The sequence below is a fragment of the Orycteropus afer genome, unplaced genomic scaffold (assembly GCF_000298275.1).
Source record: "Orycteropus afer afer isolate SDZICR_OR568_19922 unplaced genomic scaffold, OryAfe1.0 scaffold00039, whole genome shotgun sequence".
Taxonomy (NCBI): Eukaryota; Metazoa; Chordata; class Mammalia; order Tubulidentata; family Orycteropodidae; genus Orycteropus; species Orycteropus afer.
The window spans coordinates 7,447,465-7,460,293 of NW_006921626.1; the positions used below are offsets into that span (position 1 = coordinate 7,447,465).

Below are 12,829 nucleotides of genomic sequence, written 5' to 3' on the forward strand. Positions count from 1 at the left end.
TATATATATATATATATATATATTTTAATGTATAATATGTTGTTGTTGTAAATGAAAAGATCCCAGAACTAATTGAAAAAAAAAGTAAGAGTTAAGCCAGATGGAGATGAAAAATAGGGAAGAGGGCAGAGACCATAAGTAACCAATATTTGGATATCACTTCCTTGTATAAATAATTTAAATCTAAAACATTATTCTTTAAAGGCCTTGTACGCTAAAATAGTAGTTTTAAATCAGATCTACAGCATCAGTGTCACATAGGAATTTTAGAAATTCAAGTTCACCACCTCCTCAATCAGAAACTCAAGTGGGGCCCAGTGATCTGAGTTTAACAAGCCCTCCAGGAAATTGTTGTGCAACTTGAAGTTTGAGGACCACTGCATTAAAACTGACTGATTCTCTAGAACAGCCCCCCCTCACCAGCAATAGAATGTATCTCAATTCTTTTTTTTTTTTTTTTCCTGATTTGCTACCCAAATTGTTAATATTCAGGTATATTTATACTGGTAGTCTCTGTGCGGTGTAAACATTAAGTAAAAGCTCAACTGTTGACCGAAAGGTTGGTGATTGGACCCACCCAGAAGCTCCTCAGGATAAAGACCTAATAATCTGTGTCCAAAAGGTGACAACCTTGAAAACCCTATGGACCAGTTCTGTTCTGCACACATGGGCTTGCCATGAGGCAGAATAAATTCAATAGCAGCTAACACCAATTTTAATATTGTAAGATTATAGTAGAGAACTTTATAATATGTAATAGTCCACTGTATCCTGACACTGTCAATAACAATCAAAGCACACAGTAAACACCTAGAGGGAGAACTCTAGGTTTTATTTTGATTTGATTTGAGAAGGTTGTTTAAACATTTAAAAATACATATCAAATCAAAACCAAAGCCCTTTCCAGAGTCGATTCCCACTCATAGTTACCTTAGGGGACAGAGTAGAAGTGCCTCATAGGGTTTCCAAAGCTGTAGTCTTTATGGAAGCAGACTGCTGGTCTCTTCCACAGAGCAGCTGGTGGGTTTGAACTGCTGACCTGTGAGTTAGCAGCCAAATGCTCAACCACTTGCCACCACCAGGGCTCCTAATTACACACACACACACACACACACAACCGCAGTAATGGTATCAGAAGCTTTCTAATTTTTGTGTAGCTCCTTCTTAAATTTTACCAGTAAATCAGAGGAAGAGATGATTGTGCTGTTTTTGTCTATCTAATATGACGTGATAACATCATTACTATTTCTTTGTGTTTTCTAGAAGTTATGGTGTGTAAGCAGGTATAGCATTGCCCAGTAACACCTGCAAGACTTGGTAGCGCTGGGCTGACACCCCACAGCAGGGAGATGAATTCAGCTAATATTATTGCTAATAGTGTTGCAGGTCCCCCATGCACCAGAGGACCTTGCATAATACTCTCTGCTTCTAATCATTTTTAGCTCATAAAGCATTTCTGCTTGTGGAAGATGAGTCATACACTTTTTAAGGCTTGTTATTCTCTTGCCTAAAAACCTTAAGGATTAGGAAAAATTCTGCTTATGTAATTAAAAACAAATTCTTTGCCGTCTCATTTAAGGTCCACTACAAAATGGCATAAATGATTTTTACAGACTAATCTTCTCAAATGCCCCCTACGTGTATCTTAGGCACTGTTCATGTGAGACTCCTAGCTGTTCACAAAACAGACTTGTATGAGTCATGTTGAAATCTCTTTCCTAGCATCCCATGTTGAACTCTTTAAGGTATAGACAGCTTGAATTTGACCTCTTTCACAGACCCTCTAAGCCAAGCCCATACCCTGTAAGCATTTAATTCCTTTTAGTCTCTTTTGGCATTTACCATATTCTCTTTTCTGTAGGGTCGGTCATTCATCCATTCAGTAAATAATTATTTAGTGCTTGTCAAATGCCAGACATGGCTAAGCATTAGAGCAACCCACCTGCAAGTCTGCAAACTGAGACTCTTACTCATTGTTTTTCTGAAGTTTCTAGTATAGTGCTTCACTAGCATTGAATACATGTTTGTTAAATTTGACTGTGTCTAAATAGAAAAACATAAAATTCCATTTTTTCTCAGTTCCCATAAGTAAATATTGTTCAGATAGCAGTTTCATTGCCAAGAAGGTGATGGAGAGGGCTAGTGGGGGGTAACGAAGTTGGAGATATGTTCATTTAATACCTGAAGGGTAAAAATGCTCTAATTGAGATTCTGAGTTTTATTTCTCTATATGAATGTCTTTAGGAGAACCATTCTCTTATCAGGCTCAGTGACTGACACTTAATGGACACTCAATAAATATTTAATTGAAGAGAAACAATTCTTTTTTCTAAAATATAAAATAAAACATCAGCTTTCCCCCTCAATTTTAGGGATAATTACAACAGAAGGCACTCCTGTTGATGCAATAAAGCAACTAGACACAAATGCTGAAGAGCCAGCAAGTGCTACACCTCTGGAAAATACAGTGGTTTTAATCCATTCCTTCATGTTTAATTTAACTAAGATGGTAAGTTTTCTTTTTTAAGTTGATTTTGAGCATGTGGTGAAGTATGTAAAATGACTTTCAGAAAATTACTTCTGGTCCTTTCAAGATTACCTCTAATTCAACACACTTGAGGAGGATTTGCTTTGTTCCAGGGCTGGGCATATCACACCTGTTAATAAACATGGCTATTCTCCTCTTTCAGGGACTTTTCAGTCTAGCAGGGAGATAGACATTTACTTGAAATGTAATATGATACAGGGAGCAATAGAAGTGGTTAGTTACCTGAGGGTAGAATAATATATTGAACACATTGATTCATTGTGGTGAGGAGATACCCAGGGAAAGTCAGAAGTTACATGAGGCATGTTTTGAGCAGAGCTGAAGAACAGATGGGAGTTTGATGTGTAATTTGTTTCTGATTGGAAGTTTGTAGTTAGGGGAGATGGGGGGTGTAGTCAGACAGAACAAATAGCATGTACAGAGGAATGAAGGCATGAAATAGGTTATTTGTGGGAAGCCAGGGAAACACAAGTAGGTTGGTGCACTTAAAGTGTAGATAGAGTTGGGGGAGTTCATTTGCTGGAAGGAGGCTCAGGAGCAAATAAAAAAGGACTATAGTGTTAGACTGTAAAGGGCAGGGATCTTTTTAAGGTTTTAAGCAGGAAAGTGATATGGACAGATTATTTCTTACAAAGAATCACTTATGACAGAATATTTATTCAGATTTATTTTTCTAAAGTAAAAAAAAAAAAACCTCACTGCTCTCAAGTTGAATCCGACTCATAGCGACTCCTCCTTGGATTTCCAAGGCAGTATCTCTATGGAGGGAGCTCTGGTAGCATAGTGGCTAAGGCACTTGACTGCCAACCAGAAGGCTAGTGGTTCAAACCCACCAGCCACTCCTCGGAAGGAAAATGGGGCAATCTACTTCCTTAGTGATACTGCCTCAGAAACCCAAGGAGGGGTCACTATGAGTTGGGTCTGACTCGATGGCACATAACAACAACAACAACAACAACATCTCTATGGAAGTAGATTGCCCAGTCTTCCTCCCAAGGAGAGGCTGGTGGGTTTGAACCACTTAGCTTTCTGGTTAGCAGTCAGATTTTTTTTTTTAGGATTTAGCTCCCCCTTGTGGTAATTTTTTGAAATTGGGTATTTTTCTTGGTAAATTAGAAGAATGGGCAATCTTTTAAAAGTCAGAGGCCAAATTGTCCTTGTGGCCACAGAGAATATTTTTCCTTTAGGTTCAGTTCAAGAGTGTGTGGGAAACTATTTTTTTGTTGTTCTGTAAAATGCATGGATTTTTGAGCTAGGAAGATCTGGTTTCAGATCTTACATCCATTCTTTAGAAACTTGGGCAAATTACTAAACTTTGAACCCTTAGCCTCATCTGGAAAATTCAGATAATACCTACTTTAATTGTTGTAAGAATTAAATGAATTCAAATATATGTATCAAATGTTGAAGGAAGTACCTGGCATTTTATAGGCTCTCATTCCCTGCCTTCTTATTTGGATGGTCAGAGGGTAGAGGGTAGTATAAAGACATTGAATACCCAGGGAACTCAGGAGAAAGGCCACCAAGATGGGAAAGAGGGAAGAAAGGCAAAGTACTTTACAGTTTTTTTCATGGTCATGGTGATGGCAGCACCATCTCCCAAGTGAAAGTATATATGAGTTTCGTAATTAACATAATTGGAATCTGATTATCAGAATGAATCACCATCACTTAAAAAAATGAAATGGCTTCCAGGTGTGGAAGGAATTTTTTATTTATTGTATTTCTAGCCTCCTGGGTTGGGGAATGGAAATGTGTAGGATACGGTCTCTGATTGCAGGAAGATGGGGAAATACACAGATGTGAATGTCAAGAGAAAAAGACACAGTATAACAATGTGTTGATTTGTAAGGTACTATCAAAGAATTTAGGAGCTCTGGTAGTGGAGTGCCTAAGGCACTTGACTGCTAACCAGAGGCTGGCAGTTCAAACCTAGCAGCTACTCCTCGGAAGGAAGGTTGGGCAATCTACTTCCGTAGTGATACTGCCTCGGAAACCCAAGGAGGGATCACTATGAGTCAGGTCCAACTCCACGGCAGTGAGTTTGGTTTAGTTTTATCAAAGAATTTTGATGGCCCAAGTATGTATAGAACATTGTGTTGGGAATAAAAAAACTACATCGTATAAAGCATAGTTCTGACTTTTAAAAGTCTTAAGAAAGCATATCAAATATTTGGGAAAATGGAGAATATATAAAATAGTTATGTGATATATCCGATAAGTACAGGCAATCTCCAGGTTATAAATATCTGACTGATGGACAGCTCCTCACCAAAACCAAAACCAAACTTACTGCTATTGAATCGATTCTGACTCATAACGACCCCATAGGATTTCCAAGGCTGTAAATCTTTATAGAAACATATTGCCTCATCTTTCTACCATGGAGCAGCCCAGTGCCTTAACCACAGTGCCACCAGAGCTCCTTATGGACAACTCCTACTTGTTCTTTAATGTTAGGTAAATTTGCCCTCACTTGCCCTCACTTTGAAGTGACTGACTCAATACCTACCAAAAAAAAAAAAAAAACCCAACTCACTCCCATTAAGTCGATTCTGGCTCATAGTGACTCCCATTGCCTTTCCAAGGCTGTCTTTACTGAAGCAGACTGGTTCATCTTTCATCTGTGGACTGGCTGGTAGGTTCAAACCACCGACCTTTTGCTTAGCAGCTAAATGCTTTAACCACTACATTACCAGAGCTCCTTATTCAGTCTTTATTGGCAACAAATTCATCACCACAATCACCTTCACTTGGTGCATATACAGGTTTTAAATTATTGAAAAGACTGACAAACTTTTTTTTGCACTAAACCTACCCATCCGAGGTCAAGTCAATTTCAACTCACAGTGACATTACAGGACAGAGCAGAACTGCCCCAGGGGGTTTCCAAAGCTGTAATCTTTACAGAAACAGACTGACACATCTCTCCCCCATGGTGTGGCTGGTGGGTTTGAACTATTAGCAGCTGAATGTTTAACCGCTTGCCACCAGGGCTCCTTCTTGTACTTAAGGAAGGCTAGATAAGAGCTGTATGCACCTGTTCCGATTCACCTACAAATTCCGCTTAAAGACAGGCATGGATCTTGTTCATAACCTATGGACTGCCTAATAGTGTCGATAATTATTTGGTAGGGTTGGAGAGTAGTGGGGTGTTGACCTGATTGGGTAACATGACCAAAAGTCAGATTCATAGATCAAAACAAACCAAACTCCAAACTTACTGCCATCAAATTGATTACAACTCATAGCAGCTGCCATTGGGTTTCAAAGGTGGTAAATCTTTAAGGAAGTAGATTGCCCTATCTTCCTTCCACTGAGTAGCTGGTGGGTTTGAACTGCGAATCTTCTGGTTAGCAGTCAAATGCCTTTAGGCAACTATGCCACCAGAACTCCTTCACAGATCAATAGTTAATGGAATCTTAGGGTTGGAAGAGACCTTACTGGCAACTAAGTCTAACTCCTCACAAAACTGCAACAATTTATTCTACTACAGCCCTGATAGGTAGTTATGAGTTCTGTGTACCAATAATTCGTAGTGTGATTAACCTACTGTACTAGGCTATACATTCCCCCATTTGACTGATTCAGTCTTATATTGACTCCAAATTTTTTTCCATATGATCTTTCTTGAATCTTTTTCTACATGGTAATACTTTAAATATTTGAAGTTAAGCCTTAATTAAAAAAAAAAATTTACCAGGGAATACTCAAATTTATAAAAGCAGAGAATACAGCATAATGAACCTATGGGTTCATCTAATCTGTTACTAAGTCCATCCAGTGAATTTTTCATTTCTGATAGGTCTAGAAGTTCCACTTCATTCTATCTTTTATCTTTCATTCCTCCTATGTTTTTTTTTTTAGATTCTTAAGTATATTTTAATGTAATTATTTTAAAGCTCTATGAATAGTCTGTTGGCCTGTCATTCCTTGGTCTGTTTTTATAGACTGATTTATCTCCTAGTTATGGGACACATTTTCTTGCATGTCTTGTAATTTGTTTTGGATGCTGGACACTGTGAATGCTGCCTTTTTGAGTGCCTGATTTTAGCAGGTTCCTTTCTAAAGTGTTGAAGTTTGTTTTGCTAGGCTGGTAAGTATTTGTGGGTCAGCTTGATCCTTCCTACTCTTGTTTTAAGCATTGTTAGGGATGTATATAGTTGTCTTTACTCAAGTGTTAGTGTAGCCTTACGTGTGATTCTTCTGGAGTCTCTTCTGAAAGCTTTGGGGATTCAGCAAGGTCACTCCACTCTTATTGGCTATAATAAAAACATCTCTCAGCCCAGTGTTAACAATGGGAATTGTTCAGTTTACAGCTTCCTGGTAGTTCCCCTCCCCACCCCTGCCCTAGAAGTCATTCTTTGCTCATCCTCAGAGAATCTTTGTTGTTTTGGATTCACACTAAGACTCAAGGAGACCCCCTTGAGGGTCTGAACTCTTGTTCTTTATAGCTCCTCTCTTTCTGGTGGCCTTCCTTGCATGTTTCAGATCTCAGTCTCCCTGAACTCTATCTCTGGCTCTTCAGTGAGATTGAGATTACTGTACTCTGCTTCGGTTCTCCTTCCCTGCCCTGAGGTCTAGAATGTGCACAGAGTCAAGTGGTTCAAGTCCAGGAATTAGAGATGAAGACTGAGCCAAATTCAGGATCCAGATGTGCCAAAAAGCCTCCTGGTACAAACCTCATTTGGTTCCCTTCTCTAAGGGGTCACAGTGTGTGCTGCCTGTTCTCTATCTGAAATAGTTTTTTTCATATATTTTGTCCAGTTTTGTAGTTGTTAGAGAGGGAGGGAAAGTGTCATACTATTTCCTGGTCTAGAGATTTCTGCTTATGTTTTTTCATTGAAGTGTATTTATTGAAGAAACAAATTTGTCTTTAAGGTCTATCATGACCTGGATTTTGCTAAGTCAGTCTCCATAGTATAGTTTAACATGTCTCTCTGTTTTCCTTTCTAGAAATTGGTAGTCACATCAGTAGTCACTTTTGTTTGGCAAGAATACTTCATAGGTAATATGGTATACACTTACCAGGAGGTATTTAATAACTTCATACCCCTTTTCTGTGATGTTACAAGTCATTGGTGATGTGGCCTAGATCTATTAATACATTACAGGTTGCAAATGGTGATATATACTGATTGTATTGTGCTGCCTTCATTAAAAGACTGGCATATGTCTACAAAGAAATTTATAATCACCTACTCTTTACCCTGAGATTTGGTTTATACAGTCAGTCAAGGCAGATATATGCTTGATTTTTTTCCCTTTATTTAAACAGTTTTCAAAATAATTGTTTTCCTAGTATGACCAAAAGTCTTTTTTGTGTTTTTCCTAACTCCTGTCTGAGATCCATTATGATCTCATGGATTTAAAAATATTTGGTGAGTTTTAGTTTATTGATGCTTATTTTCTCCCATTTTTGGCTAGTGGCAGAGCCTCTTCAGGTTTACTCCTGAACCCTTTTGAAACTACTTAGTTATCATTAATATCCTCCTTGTTTTCTGGTATGTCAAGTGGTCCTAGGTTATCTTATACATTTCCTGCCCAGACCTTGAAGGAGTCATTTTTCTGAAGAAGCCATGGTTCCTTTTAATAGGAAATGGTATTTAAAGACTACATTCTGGGTACTGGGAGCTCTGGTGGCATAGTGCCTAAGGCATTTGACTGCTTACCAGAAGTCTGACAGTTCAAATCCACCAGACACTTCTTGGGAGGAAGATCAGGCAATCTACTCCATAGAGGTACTGCCTGGGAAACCCAAGTAGGCGTTGCCATTTGACCAACTTGGAGACATTTAGTTTGGGTTTTGTTTTGTTTTGTTTTGCTTTTTTCCCCAGTATTCTGGGTACTAAGATTGCTTATTCCTATTGCGTTGACAATTATTTTGAGACCTTTTCAGAGGATAAAGCTAGGAATATGTGGCCTTTTTTTTTTTTTTTAATGTGGAATTTTATCATAATATCATATAGGTACTTCTATTTAAAATTCAGGATCTAGAAAGGTTTTATTTAACCTCATCTAACATTTGTATTTTCTTTTATGTTGAGAATCCTAGTTTTTAATGATATCAATGTAATTATCTTACTTTATAAAATATACACAGTATTAAAAATACCAAATATCAACAGAGTCACCCCCAATATGTGTTTGAGAATATTGTAGAGTTGTTTTGCAGTTCTTTTTATCTTTAAGCCATATACTATGAGGGTGTTTACTATAGATTTTCTATGATCTTGCTCCAATTTATTACACAGGTTAATTATTTTACTTTTGCTTTCAGTTTTTAAGAATTGCTTTTTAAATTTTTTTGTTTTATACCTAACATATTTACAAGCTCCAAAGTCAAGTCTATAAAATAAGGAAATTCAGAGAAGTATATAGCTTTTGTTCTAGTTGCACCCACCTGTTGTTACTTTCTTCTGTAGGTAACTTTTAAAATTAGTTTTATTATGTATCCTATTATCTCAAAATATGCAAATGACTTCTGTATCCATCTAAGAAAGTGTCTTGGTTCTCTAGTGATGCTATAACAGAAATATCACAAGTGGATGTTTTTTAACAAACAGGAATTTATTCTTCTACAGTTTAGGAAGCTAGCAGTCCAAATTCAAAGTGCTAGCTCTAGGGGCTGGGTGAAGGCCCTTTGACTTTGGGCTTCAGCTCTGCTCTAGTTCTAGGACCACTAGAGTAGGAGGTGACTCCTAACTCAGGCAGCTGTTGGCTGCTGAGGCTGACAAACCCAAGGTCACAGGTAAGATGGCAAAATCCCAAGATTGGTAGGCAATACAGCAGGCAACTAGTTCAAGTCCAAGAACAATCCCAAGATTGGCGGGTAACACAGCAGCAGCCCACTGGTTCAAGTCCAGGAATTAGAGATGAAGACTGAGCCAAATTCAGGATCCAGATGTGCCAAAAAGCTAGAGACCTTTCTTAAAGCTTCTCCATATATACTACAAGCCAGCCACACACTCTGATGGCAACTAATTTGCTGCTCACAGCAGATTCCACAATGAAATTGATTACACCACATCCAGTCTCATCATAGGGAATAACTATATCCAGCTACCACATCACTCAGATCTACAGCCCAGCCAAGTTGACATACAACCTTAACTACCATAGATGGATTTATTGGTACTGGATTTACCCTCCCATCTGAAATAACTAAAAAGAAAACAGATAACATAAATGAAACAGTAGTTTTCAAGATATTCTGGAATTAGGTAATAAAGGACAGCAATTCCTGCAAGATGGGGCACTGCTAAAGGGCCAGGGAGACGGCATCTTCTGACCTCCTCCAACTTCATAAGAGGAGGACAGAATCACCATCAGCAGCAGCCCAACGCCTGTTCCTATGAGGCCAGACATGCTCCACCCTCCAGCCCTCTTACCAACCTTGACACCAGCTGTCCCTCCTGTGGCATCCACCACCTTTCTGCTGGGTTTGATAATTCACTGTAGTGGCCACAAAGAACTCACAGATTATGGGATTTATTAGGGAAGCAGCAGGCTACAATTCAATTTGAGGAATGTGCTCAGGATATAGTTCTTCGGTCAGAACAGTCTCCCCTCTGCTATGCCCTTAGACACACTTCTCTGGCCCTTGGCCTCTTGGCTTGGCCTGGCCTCTACTCCTATGGGCCAGGTAAGCCTGCCACTCTGTCTCATGCCTCTTGGTTCCACTGCCTCCATCTCAGCTGGGCATCTCTCTCAGCAGTGTGTCTCTCTCAGTAGCATCTCTCTCTCTCTCAGCAGTGGGTCTCTCTCAGCCGGCAGTGAGAGATACTCTTTTCTGCCTCTAGGAGGGCTCATTTTAAGCCTGGCAGAGTGGCAAAACATCAGAATTCTACACACCTGAGAGAGCGCAAACTTCTTCAAAGATTACTTCATGGGGATCCAACAGAAATACCCCAGGTGGATAACTTTAAAAACAAGGAGTTTAAATTGCATGGTTCCACCCAGTAATCCAGTGGGAATTACAAAGACTATGGCTAGAAAAGCCATACCATGTAATTTACTACACTGCAGGCACACAAGTGGTTAGCCGTACAATTGTCCCAGTTTACACCTTGAGAGAGGTTCCTGGCCAAGGCACAGAAAGGGAGAACCCAAGTGGAGTCCAGTAGACACCCTGAGTTGAAGAGATGGAGGTGAGATTCCAGGAAGACCAAGGTGATTGCAGTTCAGAGAGGAGAGAGCCGAACTACACAGAGAGAACTCTGTCCCTTCAAGTATTCAGAAGAGTATCGATCAGCGCATGAATGTGATGAAACTGCTAACAGCCAAGAAAACCATCTGGGTGATTAAAAGGAACAGTTCCTGATATAAAAAAAATAAAACCCAAACCCACTGCCATCAAGTCAATTCTGACTCATGGCAACCTTACTGGTTAGAATAGAGAACAGAGAACTGCTCCATTGGGTTTCCAAGGCTGTAAATCTTTACAGAAACAGACTGCCTCATTCTCCCACAGAATGGCTGGTGGATTCGAACCACTCAACTTGTGATTAAACCAAACCAAACCATACTCACTGCCATCAAGTTGGATCCAACTCATAGCGATCCCTCCTTGGGTTTCCGAGGCAAACCTGGAAAACCTCATAATTCTAGGAGAAGTGGGGAGAATACTCAGAAAGGTCTTGTCTCATATTAAATGTTTCTGTGATCTTGCCTAACAAATCTTAAAAGCAATCCAAAAGAATCAAACTGTTCCCAAGTAATTTAAATGCATCCCAGAACAAAGCTCAAGGATATTTATTCACAATGTCTTACATCCAATCAAAGATTACCAGGTATGCAAAGAAGTGGGGGAAAAAAAAAAAACCTCATGATAAGGAGAAAAATAAACTAACTGAAACCAAGAACTGACAGAAATATTAGACAAGGGTATTAAAACAGTTATTAATACTATATTTCCAACATTTAAAGAAAAAGTAGAGACATGGAAGATAAAAAAAGATTCAAATCAAACTTCTAGAGATTAAAAACTATAGTGCCCAAGATGGCAAATAGGCTGGATGAGATTAATGCTAAGTTAGACATTGAAAAGATCAGTGAACTTGAAGACACAGCAGTAGAAGTTATCCAAGATAAAATATAAAGAATTTGAAATTCTGTCCCATTTTTATTCTTCTACAGAATCTTTGATCCAATTTTATCTGTAGAAGAGTCTTTGATCAAAATGTTCAGTAATGGTATTGGCTATAATCTTTATAAGCAGATCACCAGGTCTTTCTCTCATGGAGTGGCCAGTGGGTTGAAACTGCAGACCTTTTGGTTAGCAGCCAAGCCCTTAGCCATTGCACCCCAGGCAGCAATGTATGAGATTGCCTGTTTCCCCCGCAGTCTCTCACCAACAAACTATGTTGTTAAATGTTTGGATCTTGCCAATATAAGTGAGAAATGGAAGCTCAGTAGTTTAATATGCATTTTTAAAATTATGAGCAGAAGAAGAGCATGTTTCCATGAGGTTGTGAGTCATTTGTATTAATAATCCTGAAAACTATCTATTCATTTATTCAGCCCATTTTTCTATAGGTTGGCTAACCATTGTCTTTTCTGTTTGAAAAGCCCTTTATATTTTAGGAATATTTGACAGTAATATGGTACATATATTTCTTCCTCAGGTTAACATTGTCAGATTTGTTTATTTTGTATTTTTTTTGTGGCAGGGGACTGGGCTACAATTTTTTATTTTTAAATCAAATTTACAAATCTTTTACTTGATGTTTCTGAATTTTGAGAGATAACTGGGAAGGTGTTCTACACATATAATAAGAAATCCATATCTTTCTAGTACTTGTTCTCATTTTTTAAATTCAGGTTCTTTATCCATTTGGAATTTATCGTTGTGAACAGTGAGAACAAAATCCAGTTTTATCATTTTCCATATGGTTATCCATATGGTTATGCCAACATCTCTTATTTAAAAGTCTACTCTCCCATGCTGTTGTTATATGCCGTTGAGTCGGACCTGACACATGGCGACCCCTCCTTGGGTTTCCGAGGCAGTATCACTACGGAAGTAGATTGCCCATGCTTCCTTCTGAGGAGTGGCTGGTGGGTTTGAACTGCCAGCCTTCTGGTTAGCAGTCAAGTGCCTTAGGCACTATGCTACCAGAACCCTCTCATACACCCCTGATTTTTACTGTATTTCAAATTTCCAATGCAGTTGGGCCTATTTCTGGGTTTTCTATTCCATTCCATGGTCTGTTTGTATTCTTGGGACAGTGTTATGCTGTTTTAATTACAGAGCCTGCTCTCCCTCCTACCTACTTCCAT

General features: G+C 38.8%; 1 protein-coding gene across 1 annotated transcript in view; it reads left to right on the plus strand.

Moving 5' to 3' along the window:
* The window catches only part of MIA3 (MIA SH3 domain ER export factor 3), a 69,790-nt gene that overhangs the window by 16,794 nt on the left and 40,167 nt on the right, over nt 1-12,829 (plus strand). Inside the window, exon 6 of the mRNA XM_042780419.1 lies at nt 2,373-2,509. Within this exon, the coding sequence (XP_042636353.1) occupies nt 2,373-2,509 (137 nt within the window). The remainder of the gene's footprint in view (nt 1-2,372; nt 2,510-12,829) is intronic.